The sequence below is a fragment of the Amphiura filiformis genome, chromosome 16 (genome assembly GCF_039555335.1).
Source record: "Amphiura filiformis chromosome 16, Afil_fr2py, whole genome shotgun sequence".
Lineage (NCBI taxonomy): Eukaryota > Metazoa > Echinodermata > Ophiuroidea > Amphilepidida > Amphiuridae > Amphiura > Amphiura filiformis.
The window spans coordinates 45,729,829-45,749,884 of NC_092643.1; the positions used below are offsets into that span (position 1 = coordinate 45,729,829).

The following is a 20,056-nucleotide window of genomic DNA, read 5'->3' on the forward strand; positions in this document are numbered from 1 at the left end:
TCAAGAGGCATCTGGCCACCCATGGTATGGATCGCCCACACAAATGCAAGCACCCTGGTTGTGACAAGGCATTTAAAACAAAGGAAGGTCTACATTCGCATAGTAAAAGTCACAAAGGAAACCAATATCCTTGTAGTTTGTGTGGATCACGCTATGTAACCAAGGCCATCCTAAAGAGACATCAGAATATTGTACACCATAAGATAAAACCATATAAATGTTCTTATTGCGATAAAGCTTTCGGCAAGAAAGATAACCTCGATGTACACATGAATAGAATACATCTTAAGGTGACGCCACACATGTGCGAGAAATGCAGGCGTAGGCTTTGTAGAAATTGGGGATTTTAAGGCCCATATGTTTCATCACACTGGAGAGAAACCATACAAATGTGAACAATGCGAGTATCGATGTGTCAGGGCGAAGTTATTTAACAAAACACAAAAAGACGCATACTCACCGAAAAGTAAAATTCCACTGTGACCTCTGTGACATGGATTTTACACAGCGTAATCATTTTTGCACACCAGCAGAAACATGGTGCTGATGATAGTATAAGTAGTGGTACAAATGCAGACATCAAAGATAGGATTCAAGTTTAAGTCAAGTACTGTTTCATCAAACGAGATGGGAAAAAATGTGACTGATGAATCTGAAAATCAACATGCAGTTGTGACTGATGAATCTGAAAATCAAGATGCAATTCATTTCTTACAACAAAATTTCAATATTTAGAAAATAATGTGATGAGATCAATCATAATATGTGACATGATCTGCTCCATGGAGGCATAAGGAGGCATTTTTTTAAATTTTGAGTTACTGTAATTATTAACTTTATACAAACATTAGGCTATCATAATACTGAAAACACCTAAGGTTTAGCTTCCTTGGTTCTAAAGTTCTGAAGTTTTGTGATGTGTATTTTCTTATTATTTTATTGTTTTTTCCTCCATATTTTTACCTTTATATCAAATTCAAATTTGCTGCCTTTGGCCCCCATGGACCAGATTGTGTCACATATGTGACATGATCAAGGGGAATGAGTCACATGTCGACCCAGGTCAAAAATGAGTTTTACATTTGTTTCTAAAGAGGACATTTAGAGCTTTCAGAAACCAAAAACCCCATGTTAATACGACTTTTCTTTGCTAAGTTATGTCAATTTATCAATCGCTAAAAACAATACAAAACAAAAGAATTTTAACACTTTCTTTGCCAATATCTCAAAATCAATATTAGCGACATCCGACTCATTTCCCTTGATCGTGTCACATATGTGAAGTGTCAGAAAAATTGGTATCTAGACCAAAAAAGATCATATCACAAGTCGTAGTTGTAGTAAATTTTGTGTTACATTTTGGAGTCATCTGTACTTGCAGTATGTCATCTATACTTGCAGTATACAAATGAACTGTCTACAGGGCTGGACCATAACCATAACATTTTCTAGCTTTACATCAGGGCTGTCAACTCACACATTTGGTGTGAGCATCCGCGAAAATATGACATGTTGCCCGTGGGGATCAACGCTAAGTCAGGTACCGTGTGAGCAAACTCAAAAATAGCGCAAATACCGTGAGGCGTACACAAAAGAAACTTCGCGCGTAAGATAAGCTATGTCGCCAGGTCTGAACGCTGTACCAGCGTCAGCTGAATTCTAATACGCCTAGGGGGCACAGGCATAAAAAATTCCAATCTGTTTATTTTATTCATCTATTGGTGTGAGTCTCCCACATTTGGTTACTTTCTCATGGTCTCCAAAATGGTCCACCAAATCACTTCAATTAGGTCTTCATTTGCAAAATCATATCAGTCATAAGCCTTGTTGAATGTTCGTAAATATCATAAAACCATTGTAAAAAAAGGGTATTGACCTTCACAGTGAAGGTATGAACAAATTACCAAAATCAAAAGTAAAAATGCATGAAACACACTTTATCAAAGATCCACTGTCATTGGTCCATTGCCTCATGAATATTACCGTTTATGAACATAATTTCTGCAGCTGATAGCAAGGCTAAGATGTTATATTGTAATATGCTATCTGCTGCTGATAGCAAGATGTCATATTGTAATATGCTATCTACTGCTGATAGCAAGATGTCATATTGTAATATGCTATCTACTGCTGATAGCAAGATGTCATATTGTATGCTATCTACTGCTGATAGCAAGATGTCATATTGTAATATGCTATCTGCTGCTGATAGCAAGATGTCATATTGTAATATGCTATCTACTGCTGATACTAGCAAGATGCCATATTGTAATATGCTATCTACTGCTGATAACAAGATGTCATATTGTAATATGCTATGTACTGCTGATAGCAAGATGTCATACCGTTAAAATTTGCCTTATGGTGCATAAGGGCTCCCTTGACATAACTGGAATTTTAGGCACAAACTAAAAGTGCCCTCCCATAAAATTTCCATTTGCAAATAAAGACAAGGCCGCTTAATTCTTGTTGGGATTTACAAAGAAGAGAGCTCTCTTTTTGCATGTAAAATTAACCCTGATGAGGCAGAGGAGCCCATGTGCACCATTAGGTGAATCTTTACCACTAGCGTGTCCAGGGGGGAGCTTTGGGAGCTTCAGCCCCCCGCACGCACGGACCCCGAAAAAAAGAAGAGGAGAAAGAAAGGAAGAAAGAAAAGAAAGAAAGGAAGAAAAAAAGGAAAGAAAGGAAGAAGTAAAGGAAAAGGAAACAAAGAAAGCCAATGATAGCCAACGATATTTGAGCCCCCCCCCCCTTCCCCGCTTAATGGATTTAGAGTACCCGGTATGCCGCCATATTACAGGCCTATGATACGTCAGAATACGTAGATAATCCAGGGGAATGGAGGAGATATGCCCCAACATTTTAAGTGGGGGTGGCGGGGGGCTGGAGTATCCTTTTGCCCTGAACCTCCCCCAAAATGATCATTCACCGTGCACCTACAATTTACATGAAACTCATGGGGTCAAAGGTCACGCACAGAGGTCATAAGGGGTCAAAAACGTGATTTCAACTAAAAATGCATCTTCTCCCACAACTTATGTAGGACAGTGACGCCACTAGCACACATGCATTGATATTACCCAGTGTCTATGTGGTGTACACAGATTTGGGGTCAAAGGTCATTAAAGGGTCACTTCCGAATAAAAGCGAAATACCTTCAAAAAAAATTTATTAGCTAAACAAACTATAGGGCAGTAACGGTATGTTCACATCTGAGTTGCAGTTACCTAGTGTATATGTGATATTTTTTTTATATGGGTCAAAGGTCATTAAGGGGTCACTTCCGGTATAAGACGAAATAACCTTTAAAATGCATCTTCTCCCACGAATTACGTAGGACAGTGACGCCACTTGCACACATGTATTGTAATTACCTAGTGTCTATAGGGTGTACACAGATTTGGGGTCAAAGGTCATTAAGGGGTCACTTCCGGTATAAAACGAAATATCTTCAAAAAATGTTATTAGCTAAGAAAAACGTAGGACAGTAACGGTATATGCACACATAAATTGTGGTTGCCTAGTGTATATGTGGTATTTTTTAATTTGGGGTCAAAGGTCATTAAGGGGTCACTTCCGGTATAAAACGAAATACTTATAAAATGCATCTTCTTCCACAAATTACGTAGGACAGTGACGCCACTTGCACACATGCATTGGTGTTACCCAGTGTATATGGGGTATACACAGATTTGGGGTCAAAGGTCATTAAGGGGTCACTTCCGGTATAAAACGAAATATCTTCAAAAATTTTTATTAGCTAAGAAAAACGGAGGACAGTAACGGTATATGCACACATAAATTGTGGTTACCCAGTGTATATGTGGTATTTTTTAATTTGGGGTCAAAGGTCATTAAGGGGTCACTTCCGGTATAAAGCGAAATACTTATAAAATGCATCTTCTTCCACAAATTACGTAGGACAGTGATACCACTTGCACACATGCATTGGTGTTACCAGTGTATATGGGGTGTACACAGATTTGAGGTCAAAGGTCATTAAGGAGTAACTTCCGGTAAAAAACGTAATTACATCAAAAAAAATTTATTAGCTAAGAAAAACAAAGGTCAGTAACGGTATGTTCATATATGAATTGTGGTTACCCAGTGTTATATGTGGTATTTTTTTATTTTGTTTCAAAGTTCATCAAGGTGTCACTTCCGGTCTTAGACGAAAAACCTTCAAAATGCCCCTACTGCCACAAGTAACATGGCATAGTGATGCCACATGCAAATGTACATTGACACTAGCCAATGTCTATGGGACTTTCATATATTTTGGGGTCAAAGGTCAATAAGGGGTCACAGCACGGCTGTGTTCGTGGTCTTAGACCACAGCTAAGTCTAGTTGGACTTTCATTTTGCAAATTTTTCCAACTCCCTCCCCTGTGTTAATACACAGTGTGTATGGATAAACAAATTCCCCTTTTCGCTTCACTTAACACTAAAAGCAATAATTTATACAAAAGTGAAAATTTGTCCACGAATGGCTTCAATTTGGGCCTTCATTTAACCCATTTTCAGATTTTTCAACTAATATTGTACACAATAATAGTGCCAGAATGGTCCACCAAATGGCTTCAATTGGGCCTTCAGTTTGCAAAAGTTTCTCACTTTCAGACACCCCCCTGCTTTCGCCTTTTTTGTTTCTACTTTGGACACCCGACACTTAATGTTTACAGTAATAATTTATACAGTTAATAACAGTGAGAACTTGTCTACGAATGGCTTTTTAATATCTTCTTTTCACCAATTTTCGGCTTTTTCAAACTCAAATTGTGCACAATAATAATACCAAAATAGTCCACCAAATGAGCTCAAATGGTTTCAATTTGTCCTTCATTTTGCAAAAGTTTCTCACTTCTGAGGGGGGCACATCCCCCACAGACACCCCCCTAGAGGCACTTAATTTAATGCCCACGTGGTCGCTGACATTACAGCGTCTGGACAGGATGTCTGGAAAAGTCACCTTTGGCACAGCGGGTGGTCTTCCTGTGTATTTCAATTGGAAATGTGGCATGCATGTCCAAATTTTTTGGCAAATTTGTCATTTTTTGCAACTTCGTAGTATTATTGCAAGAGTTTTCATTGATAACTCTTTTTTTTTTTTTTTTTAAACTTTCAAAATTTAGTTCTTGAAAAAGAAAAGAATCCCCCAATGTATAATAAAGTTGCCTTTTAAATTTTCAGCAATGTTGATGATATTTGTCTGAAAAATTCAGTGCCTTTTATTTGATACCCTATGGGTAACTGTCTATGATAGCATGATGTTTATAGTGTCTTGTGTCAAGTAACGCCATATTGGATTTCACAGTGGCATATTCAAATCGTGTGTGCTAACCTAATCACGTGGGGCATATACACAGAAGAGCGATTTTTTCCCAGGGGGATTTTTCCGTACACATGTGACACAACTGCATAAATGCTCCGATTCGAATCTGTCACTGCAAATCCTACATGGTATTACTCTCAAGTTGATACTGTGGCAGACGTTAAGATGCTATATGCTGATAGCAAGTCATACTATTGATATTTTTACACATTAATTTGTATATAAAGTTGAAATGTTCTTATTTTGTAAGATTTTGAACAATAAACAAACTGTTACATGCTTTCAAGAACTATTCCTTTATGCCTTTTTACTGGAGCCAACCGTTGTTAGTCGATGATGAATCCACACTTTTACAGTCATGTTGATCTTCTTGTAATGTTAATTGGCAACGACTAACTGACATTCCTTATAAATAATTAATGTAAATTAGACAATTTACAGAGATGATATTTCTCCTTGGATCCTCCTATTTCAAATTGTCACCTCTGTACAAAGGTATAGGAGATCATTTATTTTTCCTCCTTTTTGGCAAAACTCCTGTCTCATGCCTGAATTTAGCTTGTTTGTGTTATTGAAAAGGATTCCATCATGATTCACCACCATTTTAAGGAAGCCTCTGGCAATCACAACATTATGCATTTACTCAAATTCACACGAATGCACAACACAAATACACTGTTTATTTAGGCTAACAAAATCTAAGTCTTTAATTGAAAACAACTGGTTGGGGAGTTGGTTGGTGGTGGGTATGGGTCCAAAAGTTACCAAGGTCAGTTTTAAAGATGGACTTTCATTTTGCAAACTTTTCCAACTTCTCAGGGGGAACATCTCCTCTGACACCCCTGCATATATGGATAAGCAAGTGACTGTTTTTGATCATTTTATGTTTAAAGCAATAATTTCCCTAATTGTGGAAGATGGTCCTTAGCTTTAAATGGTCCTTCATTTTCACACATTCACCAAATGGTTTCAATTGGGCCTTCATTTGCACAATTTTCCAGCCCCCCCCTGTCTGAATAAACAAGTCCCCCTTTCACCGTGCTTTGGAGGCCTGACACATTAAAAGCAGTAAAAACTTGTGCACAAATGGCTTCAATTGGGCCTTCATTTCACCAATTTTTGACTTCTGAAAAGTCACACAATTTGTACTGCCAAAGTGGTCCATCAAATGGCTTCAATTGGCCCTTTATTTTACATGTTTGTCATCCTGGATTTTGGGGCACATACCACTACATTATGGCAGACATTTTTTCTCAAGTTGTGGTCGACGAGCAAAAAAAGAAAAAAATAGGGATAGGGCGAGTGATAGGAGATGTTAAAAGGGCCCACACTGCTCCTTGTCCATGATTTTTGGTGGGTATGTTCCCCCGGAATTTTGAGGAGGTGGGTCTTTGGGAACTGACAGTGAACTGAAAGGGAGTCTGTTAGAGGTGTGAGCAAGTAAAAGGGGTCTTTTGGAGCTGCGAACAATGAAAATCAAGGCGCTTTCTAGTTGAAAATCGCCTGAGAAATAAAAAACAGGAATGTGAGGAATGAGTAATTTAGGGGTCTTTTTGAGCTGAAATTATCAAAATCAGGGGTCTTTTGCAGCTCTATTTTGGTCAAATTTAGGGGTCTTTTGGAGCTGCAACATCCAGAAAGGGGGTCTTTCCCAGGGAACATACCCATATGGTCATTTGAGTGCCCCGCTCACCCTGTGTGCCCCCACTTTTTGGACTGGATTGCCTTAATAAATCCCATGCGAAAACAGAATGGGGTAGAAAATAGAAGATAGCAGTCATATGGCACCGTTTATGTGCTCATTTTCAAAAATTAAACAATAAAAATAAATGCAATTTTCATCAGAATTAGGAAATTCAATAAAAATTACAATATTTATTTATATCGAACTTTGTACAAAATGTACACACAAAAAATCATTTCACGTGTATTTCCGTGAGAGGCTTATTTAGTGGTGTGCTCCCCTGTGCTTGGATGACGAGCTGAGAATAATAATTAAAAAAATTATTTTATGATTTGGCAAGATAAACCACTACGAATTTCTCTCAGAAATCATATTTTGCGCAAAAATTTCGAGTTGCAGCAGAAACTGAAAAAAATTAGTGCAATATACGTCATTTTCTGTAAGTACTCATTTGTTTAATTTCATCAGTCACTCAACTTCGAGTTCGATCTTGCATGTTATGCTCATACATGCATTGCAATGCATGTTATGCAATGCATTGCATACAGACAATAAGCTTACAATAATTCTGAGCCCAGGGTTGAGAGTAAAATTAGGGGGCAAGAAATTTTTGGCTTGCCAAAAAAAGGGGAGGGGGCAAGCAGTTTTTGGGAAGCCGAGACGGGGGGGTGGCTAATAAGGCACTATCTATGACTATGATGGAGTCTATTAAAAAGCTAGTTAGAAAATCAGTACAGAAATACTTAAATATGTACAAATTTTGAGGGCTGGGATTATGAGCTTTCAGTTTCCCAACTTCCTCGTTTCCAAAGCACAATGTCCATGATGATGTTAAGAGTATATTTCACATAGCCTCAAAAATACATGAAAGGCAAACCTGAAACCTCAGTTACCGGTATAACACATTTGTTGGTCAGCCAAATTGGCCTAAACCGGGACCCACACAATACATTTTTACATAGAAAATTAAAAGAACAGATTTTTCAAGGAAATCTACATAATGTTGTCTATACTTCACTTGACCCAAATAAATTGATTTATTGGGGGCAGCATGTATTAAGACCATTTAACATACATGTATTAAGACCATTTAAAGCCATAACATTTTCATACAAAATAGATTAGCATTTCTTTGCCATATACTGTAAAAGTAGAAATTTTACTTAAGGTTTTTATTTTCGCAATTTCATGAGTGGACGTAAAATCGCGAAAATAAAAACTCATGAAAATAACCTTTTGCATTAGGTTTCTATTGTATCAATATCAAAACCGCGAAATTTAATTCTTGCGCAATTGACAAAATCTTCAAAATCGCGAAAATATCTTCTCGCGAAAATACTGACTTTTACAGTAATACGAACAACTACGGCAAAGCAAAGAAAATTGGAATTTACTACCAGCGCATATGTCGCCAATATGTACCACTCCTTCGGTCATGGTACGACCCTTTGTTGTGTAGATCACCGCGTCGCACGCCATGTAAGTATCAGGGGTTCATACATACACGCTATGTAACGGCGCCGTGATTGGTCGAGAGCGGCCATAAACAGCGTTTATGCCCGGTGTCCCGGATAAACGGTATTTATGACCAGCAAAGGTAAAAAAAGGTAAAGGACATGATCCTGTACAAACAGTGATCGGAGTGCCCATCTCTCTTTCATTGGCGATTGGGCCAGACTCCTCCATGTAGTGTTGCTATAGGGGGGTCGCTACATTGTACACCTCCTCTACAGCGAGTCTGTTACCTTCCCAGCATTTAAGAATGCGGTACCCATTTAAACACCTGGGTGGAGAGGAGTAGGCCTAATCGAGATAAAGTACCTTACTCAAGGGCACAACACGATGGCGTCGCCGGGGCTCGAACCCGCAACCTTCCGATTATGAGTCAGTGCCCGTTCCGCTCGGCCACCGTGCTCCAAACGATCATGCCCGAAAAAGCAAAAACCAGCAAAAATGACCAGCAAAAAGGCGCAAATCCAATCAGAAAGCGTCGTAATATCGTGAGTATGTATGAACTGTGTGTTATGAACATCGTATGCGTTCGACTAATAATTCCATCGTTATAATAAAGCGAGGTTCGGCGTTTTATTCAAAATCTCGGATTTTGACAAAATTACAGCACCTAGAGTCTTGATTGTTGCAGGGTATATTGGTTTAATAAAGTACAATATAATCGTGTAAAAAATGAATTTTAAAAAGTCAGTGAGGGCGTCCTCCTCAGCAAATGTTATACAATGTAATATGGCTTTAAGGTTTGTTAATTGGGATCCCAAAATTTGGCATGTGCAAGGGGGGGGGCAAAGAATTTTTGGCAGGCCGAGAGGGGCAAGCGATTTTTGGTGTGGTTATAGGGGGGCAAGCTATTTTTGGCGAGCCGTTTGGAAATTTTACCCCCCACCCCCGGGCTCATAATTATTGCACAGCCCCTTATACATTTTAATATTTACTCGAAAACTCTAGCTTCAATAGTTACGCATTGGATGCTAGAATCCATGCATTATCGTTTTTCGGTAGGTCAGCATTGACATTTTGCAACAGATGTCTTATTCTGTTTTCTGTTGAAGTTTAAATTTTGGATGAAAGTTATTTCGATGAGTTACTGTATCTTTTGAATATATTGCTTATTTTGAACCATGTAAAATTTACTTGAAGTGCAATTTTAGCAAGTGCATCGTTCTTGATGTATATGCGCTACATGTATATAAATGCTTGTAATGTTATAATACACAAGAATTGGGTTCAATGTTTTTGTACAACTTTTACCTAAGACAAATGACACACTTGACTGTCACAGTACCATTTGTATTCGTTATTCTTTCAAAAACAGATCTGCACCATGACCAGTCAGTCCAGTTCCACACAACTGACATTTTGCAATGATTGTGGGTGTCTACGACTACGAGATGTTACAAATCAACTTCAAGAGTTGTTCACCAAGAAGTCTATTATTAAGCCAGACTTGTGCGGTATATGCAACCGAGTAGTTGAAAATCCGAGATCAAAAAACCTTAACTCAAGAGACTTTACAGTACAGGAGAAACAGACTAGTATTATCTTACATCAAAATGAGGATATTCCTCCCGATGAAGTGAGCAAAATTGTGAAATATGAACAAGTTGAAGAAGATAAATCTGAAGCAGATCGCCAGTCTTATTGTGATGATGATGATGATGGTGGTGGTGGTTTTGATGATGATGATTACAATCCCGATGTTGAAGATACATTTGATAATGTGGCTAAGTCTAGTAAGGAAGACCATGGTGGTATTGAATTGAATCAGACGGTGGTGAAAAGTCCACAAAAAAATACTCAAACTACATTTACATCAGAGGTCACTATTAAGGGTAGCGCTAAGTCAACTGCTGCAAATACTTGTACTAAGTCAAAGGTGACAACCACTGCTAAATTTAATGTTGACAAAACAACTAAATCAAAAGTGAAAGTGACTAAAAGGTCAAAGGTTACAGCAATAGCTAGATCAAAACGTGCAGTATCAACAAAATCAAAGGTGAACAAAGAAATATGTGTAGATGCTACAGGTACAGAGTCACGCCATACAAAACGACATACAAGATTAAGTGCAGGTGTCATTAAGGCTGCCAATTATCAGTCTTTATTGACAGGAGACAAGATAGATGAGGAGGAGGAGGAGGATAATGATGAAGAGGAGGAGCATGCATCAGATAACAGTTTTGACCCGGATGACAGCGATGGTGCTGGTAATGCAAATGATGACATTGAAAGTAAGGCTACAGATGGTGATAATCTGAGGAAGTATGGGGTCATTGGGGTAGACATTTTGGATCCGTCATTGCAGGAGCTCGCTGTGCCTGTAAACGATCAAAAGACATCATTTAAATGTAAACTATGTGGTTATGATTTCAAACGTGCCAGCCCATTTCATAAGCATCTTGTAAGACGCCATGATGAAGTGGTGAAGATCGACAAACCATTCGTTTGCTTGGAATGTGGCAAGAAGTTTCCTAATTACAAGTCTCTCGCAAGTCATGCACATTGTCATCAAAGTAAGCCGGTTGGTAATGTATTACGTACATACAAATGTGATCATCCCGGTTGTGGCATGACATTTAAAACGAGGGAGCGCCTAAATTATCATGGTATAAATCACACAGGAAGGCAACACATGTGCAGCTGGTGTGGATTGCGCTTTATGACACAGGGAAACTTATCCATCCACATAAATGCTGTACATCTTAAAATCAAACCGTATCAATGTTCCCATTGTGAAAAAACTTTCAACAACAAAGCAAAACGTGATATACATGAGAATAGAATTCACTTGAAACTGAAACAACACATTTGTGAGAAATGCGGTAGGGCGTTTACAACTACAACAGAGTTGACGCGCCATATGAAGTACCATACTGGAGAGAAACGGCACGTATGCGATCAATGCGAGTATCGATGCGTCAATGCAAGTGGCATGGCCAGACATAAAATGAGGCACACTGGAGAAAGACCAAACAAATGTAAACTCTGTGATGTGGCGTTTATACAACGTACATCATTGCGTGCACACGAGAAGAAGCACCATGGTGTTGATAGCCTTGGTAGTGTTAGTAAAGACCCCAGAGACAACTTCCCGGGCTCATCATCAAGTAATGCTCCATCTTCATCAAACATAAAGGAAGAAAGTATGATTGCTGAATCAGAGAGCAAAGTTGCGATTCAATTCTTGCAACAAAACTATTATTATTAAGCATCGTATTTGATGAGATCTAGCATGATGTGCCATGCTGATATCAACAGTTATGCTTCAAACACTGTATCATGCAATTATTGCGATAATTCTAATGCTGAAAGCAAAAGTTATTTTACATGCAGCTTGTGATGATAAAAAGTCATTTTCAAAATTTAACATACAATCTACTGTTGATGAAATCAGCTAAATATAATGAACACCATCAGCAGATAGCATGTTTTTATGTGGTGTGATCACTGATCAAGCAAAATCAGTCTGAAGTCAGACATATACAATTTTCAGTTTCTTATAGGATTGTAAACAGCACATTTTGCAGAAAATCCCATTGAATTTGGACAACCAATTTGGAAGATACAAACAGTTTTCAAGCCAATAGGAAACAAAAGGAAATTTTGTTTTTGTTTTGCTACATCTCAAAATTAATATTTCCGACATCCGACTGATTTTGCTTGATCACATCACATATATTAGTATGTGGTACCTACCTACTGATAGCTTCATATCAAGTAACTCAAGGTCATATTGTAAAGAAGGTTAAACAAATAAATGTTATTTCTTGAAGCCCTCGCATGCATTCATTTTCTTAGCGCAGATGAAATAGCAAATTCATTTTTTGTTTCCTTTTTTTAAAAGTTTTTTGCTGCAAAATCTTGAAATTCTGAGAAATGTTTTGAAGAAAATTTGTTTAGGTACCGTAAATAAAGCAATTGACATTTGTACTTTGACATTATGTAAATGAATCACAATTTTATTCTCTGTACTTTTAAACACTCACAAATGACATCTTGCATGTAATTCAAAAATTTTTAAAAACTTGGCAATTATAAGTGTGGCTGTTACTTCTACATGTAAATTAAATAGACTTGTATATTATGTATATAAATTTTGTAATTTGTTTTCCTGGTGATTTATAAAATAGTGGAAGAAACAGAATTTATATGCAAAATATAAAAATGTGTTTACTTGTTCAGTGGAAAGAATATTGTTATATACTGTTCCATCCAACTTGGCAAAGCTTCGTTGAATGGAACAGTCCATATATAACCTCAGGAATATACAATGGTACTCATAAATATTCAATATTTGTGTACTATAGATGTCATATTTTAACATGCTGTCTACATGCTATCCACTGTATATAGCAAGATGTCATATTGTAACATGCTATCTTCTGCTGATAGCAAGATGTCATATTGTAATATGCTATCTACTGCTGATAGCAAGATATCATATTGCAATATGCTATCTACTGCTGATAGCAAGATGTCATATTGTAATATGCTATCTACTGCTGATAGCAAGATATCATATTGCAATATGCTATCTACTGCTGATAGCAAGATGTCATATTGTAATATGCTATCTACTGCTGATAGCAAGATATCATATTGCAATATGCTATCTACTGCTGATAACAAGATGTCATATTGTAATATGGTCATTTTCACAGTAAAGGGTGTAACTTTGGATTTTTAACATTTTAATCCGTAGTGTTCTAATAAAGCCACATAATTCCATGATTTTTGGCCACATAAGTCATCTAGTTAACAGCTACCTTGGGTAGCATAATCAGCTTTGGGAGTTACTGCGTTCAGTTTTAGCAGGCTTAAATGTACTTAATATTGCCACTTTGAAAAACTATAAAAACAGTAACATTTTTGTAAAACCCTGTGTTTTCTTCAGTTAGTTCATGGATAATTTTTCTTATCCTGAAAGTACAGTCATATGTTCAGTAAACACTGCCACATTAGATTTAATTGTGAACAGCCCTGTATTTTTGAGAACCGGACTTCGATATTTGTTGTTTCGGAGGCTTCATTTTCCGTTAACAATTGTTAACAAACTTTGTGGGTGTAGTTTTGGTTCATAATTCTTGGTTATTTCTTCACTTCTTCTTGATTCATAACAGTTGTTATCTTAACTTGAAATGGGTAACAAAAATTAGTCGATTTGCAAGCTTGTAAAATTTTTATAAAATCTTGACTTCAAAGAGCTGTTTTTCCGTTAACTTTTTTGAAGCCTCCAAACAAACTGTTCAGCAAGCTTGTGCAAATATAAATAAAAGAGCTCATCCAATCTATTTATCAAAATGTAGCAAAGTAGATCCTCAAGTCACATGTTTTTAAATCGTGGAGATATATATCACCGTTTGAAAATGGGACCCAATACAAACTTTCCGTTAACAATTGAAGCCTCCGAAACAAATGAAGCCTCCGAAACAACAATAAGATTAATTATCATCTATGCATATCTAAATTGGTGTGTTTCATACTAATATCTGCATTGTAATTATTACTTGATATGTGCAGAATGTCAAAAATAAAAAAAAAAAATTGACATTATGGTTAATGTTTGAAAAATAAACTGATACCCAAACAAGCCTGTTTCGGAGGCTTCACATGCAAAAAAACACCATACTTAACAAATGGGTGAAAAAATTAACATGTGATAAATCTACAATATCTGCCGCATAGAATCATTGATTCAATACACACAAGAAAATAACAGCTTAGATGATCCCACTGTTGTTTTCAAAAAAACTACTTCTGCAATGTTTAACAATTGTTAACATGAAGCATCCGAAACAAAAAAATGACTTGCTGTGATAATTTAATTTTTGTCACAACTGAAATTCAATACTTAGAAGCAAAGCATGAAAATTGGTAATTGTGATATTTTTTACCTATTTTTTATGTCCACTTGTAGTAGTTAGTCAAATATTTTACTTTTATGATCACCTGTGTTGTTAACTGAAGCCTCCGAAACACAAATCGCTTGAATTGCCAATTCTAAAAAATAACTCCAATTTCTGTGAAACTTGGCTGGGAGGTTCCTTTCATCAAGTAGTATTTGTACATGAAGTTAGAAATTCAAATTATTTTAGGAACCCAATTAAAACTTAAAAAATATGTGTAAGGTTTGGAAATTTCCATTGTAAATGACACTTGATGTTAAAAATTTTCAAAACTGCAATTACAAACATAGCAAAACATGGTATAAAATTTAACTTATATCTGTTGACTTACTTTGGAATGGGATTTCACATGTATTCCAGCTTTCATGTCATAATTTTCTGAGGTTATGTAAAATACATTTTTCTTAGATTTTAACCAAAATGTTATGGAAATGTCAAATTTTTTATTAGAAATCAAAAGGTTTAAGCCTTGAAACATTATTTTACTGGAATTTAAGTTGCTTCTATGCATGATTTCAGTAAACAGAAACATATTTAAGTGGTTTGAAATTTTGACCCAAAAAATCAAAAGTTACACCCTTTACTGTGAAAATGACCATATGCTATCTACTGCTGATAGCAAGATGTCGTATTGTAATATGCTATCTACTGCTGATAGCAAGATGTCATATTGTAATATGCTATCTACTGCTGATAGCAAGATGTCATATTGTAATATGCTATTTACTGCTGATAACAAGATGTCATATTGTAATATGCTATTTACTGCTGATAGCAAGATGTCATATTGTAACATGCTATCTACTGCTGATAGCAAGAAGTCATATTGTAATTAGAGTCACGCGGTAGCCGTGACCAGCAAGTTTTAAAAAAAAAGAATGATAAAGAAGACTAATAACAGATGCTCCCGCGAGACTATATTTACACCTAACATTAAAACACTTGACTTCTATTGTTCGATGTTATTTTTCGCTGGGTACAAAATGTATCTAAAACCATGCTAAATGTTATTTACAGTCCCAGGTGTAATTTCTTGACAACTCATTAATTCAAAAAGGGCCACCAATCCTACAGTAAATCATTGTTCGTAATAAACAAAAATTTTTGCTTCCATTTCAAGCGGTATTTCATAGCGAAAATTAGTGGCAAATCATGCTGATCCAGAATTTTTGGACACTGCTACAGGTCTACCTGGTTATCACCTTCACACTACTTTTTCAGATTCACTTCCAAATATACCCTAGCAGTTTCTGAGATACCCTACATACAAATTCTGAGCCCCATTAAGCCAAAAAATCAGGTTTTTCACAATTTTTTTGTTCTTATCGGACGACGCATCCATTTATATAATAAATGCTGTATTTCGACACAGTATTTTACAGCAGAGGCCCGTGGCCTAATGGTTAGGGCGCTTGACTCCAGATACGCTATCCCGAGTTCGAAACCCGTGACCAACTGAATTTTTTTTCAATGTTTTATTAAACAATTTATTGTCATTAATCAAGGATAACATAATTTTAAACATCCAGTGCTATTGTGATATTATTTTTTTATTAAAGCACTTGTTGTTTGATTCTCAGGGAAATTGTTTATTGTGTTAAGGGCCTATTTAAAAACGCAACATAGTGTGATACAACACCGTCAAGGATCAAAACAAATCTGAATAACACAAGAAATAGATAAGGTATTATAGGGTATGCAATATGACGTTACTCATTGTTATTCTCATTTAAATATATTTGGTCCTACCACAGGGAAATTCGCATGATGATAGGACAATAAAAAATGATTGTGATATGTATTGGTTGTTGAATCGATGAGAGGCCTGACTCTTTACCATCTTCAGCTATCGTAGAACATGACAATTGTCATACCGTCCCGGTGGGTTGATTACAAACACTCTGCAGGTGTGGAAACTTGTTCCGCTAGTATGGAAGAAAAAACAAAAAAAAAAATATCCAAATAACATTTATCAAGCATATATAGTAACGGAAGCGCCTATGTGACACAACTTGACAAGATAATTATCTTGCCATGTCGACTTATTATCAGCATTATGTCAACATGACGATATAAAATATCTCGCCAAGACAACTGAACAAACAAGTCAACATGGCAAGATAAATAATCATGCTAAGTCGACATACCAAAAATGGATGTCGTCTTCGCGAAATAAATTATTATGCCAAGTCAATTTAGCGACAAATTAATGTCTACATAGCAGGATATTTTGTCACGTCAAGTTGACTTTACAAACAATATAAGTCAACATGGTAAGATAAATTATCATACCAAGGAATAGTAATTTTGGACACCGTATAATTTAAATTATTGAAAAGCATCCTCGGGATGTAGAGCAGGGGGCGGCCCGAAATTAAAGGGAAAATTTAATTTCAAAAGACCGCCGTCAACCGCCGCTCAATAGGGATATCCGCAGGGATACAAAGAACCACAAACCGCGAACTTTGGATATCCAGCTAGATTGCCCCGCAGGACACAGGAACCACAAATCTTGAATAGGTGCTACAAAATAAAAGCACAAACCGCGAAAAACCGCCAACAACTGCCGCTTAATAGAAATATTCAAATATATTGCCCCGCAGGGCTACAAAGAACCACAAACCGCGAAATTTGGATATCCAACTAGATTGCCCTTGAGGGCTATAAAGAACCACACACTGCGTAAATTACTGCTGATTGCAAGATGTCATATTGTAATATGGTTTCTACTGCTGATAGCAAGATGTCATAATATGCTATCTACTGCTGATACCAAGATGTCATATTGTAACATGCTATCTACTGCTGATAGAAAGATGTCATATTGTAATATGTTATCTACTGCTGTTAGCAAGATGTCATATTGTAATATGCTATCTACTGCTGATAGCAAGATGTCATATTGTAATATGCTATCTACTGCTGATAGCAAGATGTCATATTGTAATATGCTATCTACTGCTGATAGCAAGATGTCATATTGTAATATGCTATCTACTGCTGGTAGCAAGATGTCATATTGTAATCTGCTATCTACTGCTGATAGCAAGATGTCATATTGTAATATGCTATCTACTGCTGATTGCAAGATGTCATATTGTAATCTGGTTGCTACTGCTGATAGCAAGATGTCATAATATGCTATCTACTGCTGATACCAAGATGTCATATTGTAACATGCTATCTACTGCTGATAGAAAGATGTCATATTGTAATATGTTATCTACTGCTGTTAGCAAGATGTCATATTGTAATATGCTATCTACTGCTGATAGCAAGATGTCATATTGTAATATGCTATCTACTGCTGATAGCAAGATGTCATATTGTAATATGCTATCTACTGCTGATAGCAAGATGTCATATTGTAATATGCTATCTACTGCTGGTAGCAAGATGTCATATTGTAATCTGCTATCTACTGCTGATAGCAAGATGTCATATTGTAATATGCTATCTACTGCTGATTGCAAGATGTCATATTGTAATATGGTTTCTACTGCTGATAGCAAGATGTCGTAATATGCTATCTACTGCTGATACCAAGATGTCATATTGTAACATGCTATCTACTGCTGATAGAAAGATGTCATATTGTAATATGTTATCTACTGCTGTTAGCAAGATGTCATATTGTAATATGCTATCTACTGCTGATAGCAAGATGTCATATTGTAATATATGCTATCTACTGCTGGTAGCAAGATGTCACATTGTATGCTATCTACTACTGATCAGTGATAGCAAGATGTTATATTGTAATATGCTATCTACTGCTGATTGCAAGATGTCATAATGTACTTATAAATATTTAATTTTACAACTAACAGGTATGGAACTGGACTGACTGATCAATGGTGCAGAATGCAGACCTTACAAAAGTGACTTCCTGCATCATGTTTATACAAGGAGAAGTACTGTACATTACCCTTTTGCCTGTTTAGCACTTGCACAGTATAAACACGGAAGTGGGGTTCTTTTTAACAGCCTATCTGTCGGCCAGTGCAGAACTTCACAAGTAGCAACTAGTACTTTTAACAACATAGCACCAAAATGTCCCTGCACTCTGTGCTTGTGTATTTTTTTCTGAAATAATTGTAGGGGCTGATTTCTGATGCAGGTCTCAGTCATTGTGTACCTTACTCAGTATTTGGTACTTGTTACACATGTTTCTTAGCATGTTACCAAAGAAATGAATGTGAATGGACGACTTACACTTAGATGAATGGCATTTTCTTGACACGCTTGACTTTGACAATACAGTTTGTGTTCGTTATTCTTTTATATACAGATCTGCACCATGACTAGTCTGTCCAGTTCCATACAACTGACATTTTGCAATGATTGTGGGTGTCTACGACTACGAGATGTTACAAATCAACTTCAAGAGTTGTTCACCAAGAGGTCCATGAAGCCAGACTTGTGTGGTATATGCAACAAATTTGTAGAAAATGGGAGCTCAAAAATCCACTCAAGTGACTTTACAGTGCAGGAGAAACAGACTAGTATTAAGCAAGATGAGGGTCAGAAAGTTGAAACTAATTCGAAGATTATTCCTCCTGACGAAGTGAGTAAAATTGTGAAAGATGAACAAGTTGAAGAAGAAAATAAATCTGAAGTAGTTTGCCAGTTACAGTTGGAAGTTTCAAATGATGATGGCGATGGTGATGATGGCGGCGGCGGTTTTGACGATTCTGATACCGACTATGATGATTGTCACAATGAGGTCAAAGATACATGTACCAATAATGTGGGCAACTCTAGCAAGGAAGGTGGTGATGTTGAATTGAATCGGACAGCCCTGAAAAGTCCAGAGAAAAACACTTATGCTACAACTACATGTGCATATGAGGTTACAACCAAGGCAGCTGCAAAGTCTGCTGTTACAACAACTGTTAAGTCAAAGGTGGCAGCAACTACTAAATCTAAGGTTGTAAAAACTAAGTCAAAGATTAGTGCAACTAAACGGTTAAAAGTTGTGACAGAATCTGGATCAAAAGTTGCAGTATCAAAGAATGAAATCAGTGATGCAGGAACACATTCACTCCAAAATAAACGACATACAAGATTAAGCGCAGGTGTCATTAAGGCTGCCAATTATCAGTCTTTATTGACAGGAGACAAGATGGATGGTGATGATGATGATGAAGAGGATATGGAGGAGGAGGAGCATGCATCGGATAACAGTTTTGATCCAGAAGATAGCGATGGTGCTGCTGCTGCTGGTAATGATGATGATGATGACATTGACATTTCGGAATATATTATCAGTGAGAATGATGAAACTGCAGTATCCAGCACTGAAAGTAAGCCTACAGACAAAAATGGTGATAATTCAAGCAAGTATGGGATTGAAATTTTGGATCCAGCATTGCAGGAGCTCACTGTGCTGGGAGATAATCCAAAGAAGCCATTTAAATGTAAACTGTGTGGTGATGACTTCAAACATGTCAGCCAATTTCAAAAGCATGCTGCAATTTACCATGTCGAGGCAGCAAATGTTGACGAACCATTTGTTTGCCTGGAATGTGGCAAGAAATTTCAAACTGTCAAATTTCTCTCAAGACATAAATATCGTCATGCACATAAATACGAGTCAGTCACCTACAGATGTATACA

At 36.8% G+C, this 20,056-nt stretch overlaps 1 protein-coding gene across 1 annotated transcript; it reads left to right on the forward strand.

Moving 5' to 3' along the window:
* The first annotated feature begins 7,338 nt into the window (after positions 1-7,338).
* LOC140136079 (uncharacterized) lies at positions 7,339-11,971 on the forward strand. The gene is made up of 2 exons (XM_072157786.1): positions 7,339-7,458; positions 9,847-11,971. Exon 2 carries the CDS (start codon positions 9,856-9,858, stop codon positions 11,737-11,739), a length of 1,884 nt encoding a protein of 627 aa, XP_072013887.1. The 5' UTR covers positions 7,339-7,458; positions 9,847-9,855; the 3' UTR covers positions 11,740-11,971.
* Positions 11,972-20,056: the final 8,085 nt, after the last annotated feature.

Coding starts and splice junctions, on each gene's coding strand:
- LOC140136079 (XM_072157786.1), top strand. CDS start 9,856: ATGACCAGTCAGTCCAGTTCCACACAACTGACATTTTGCAATGATTGT.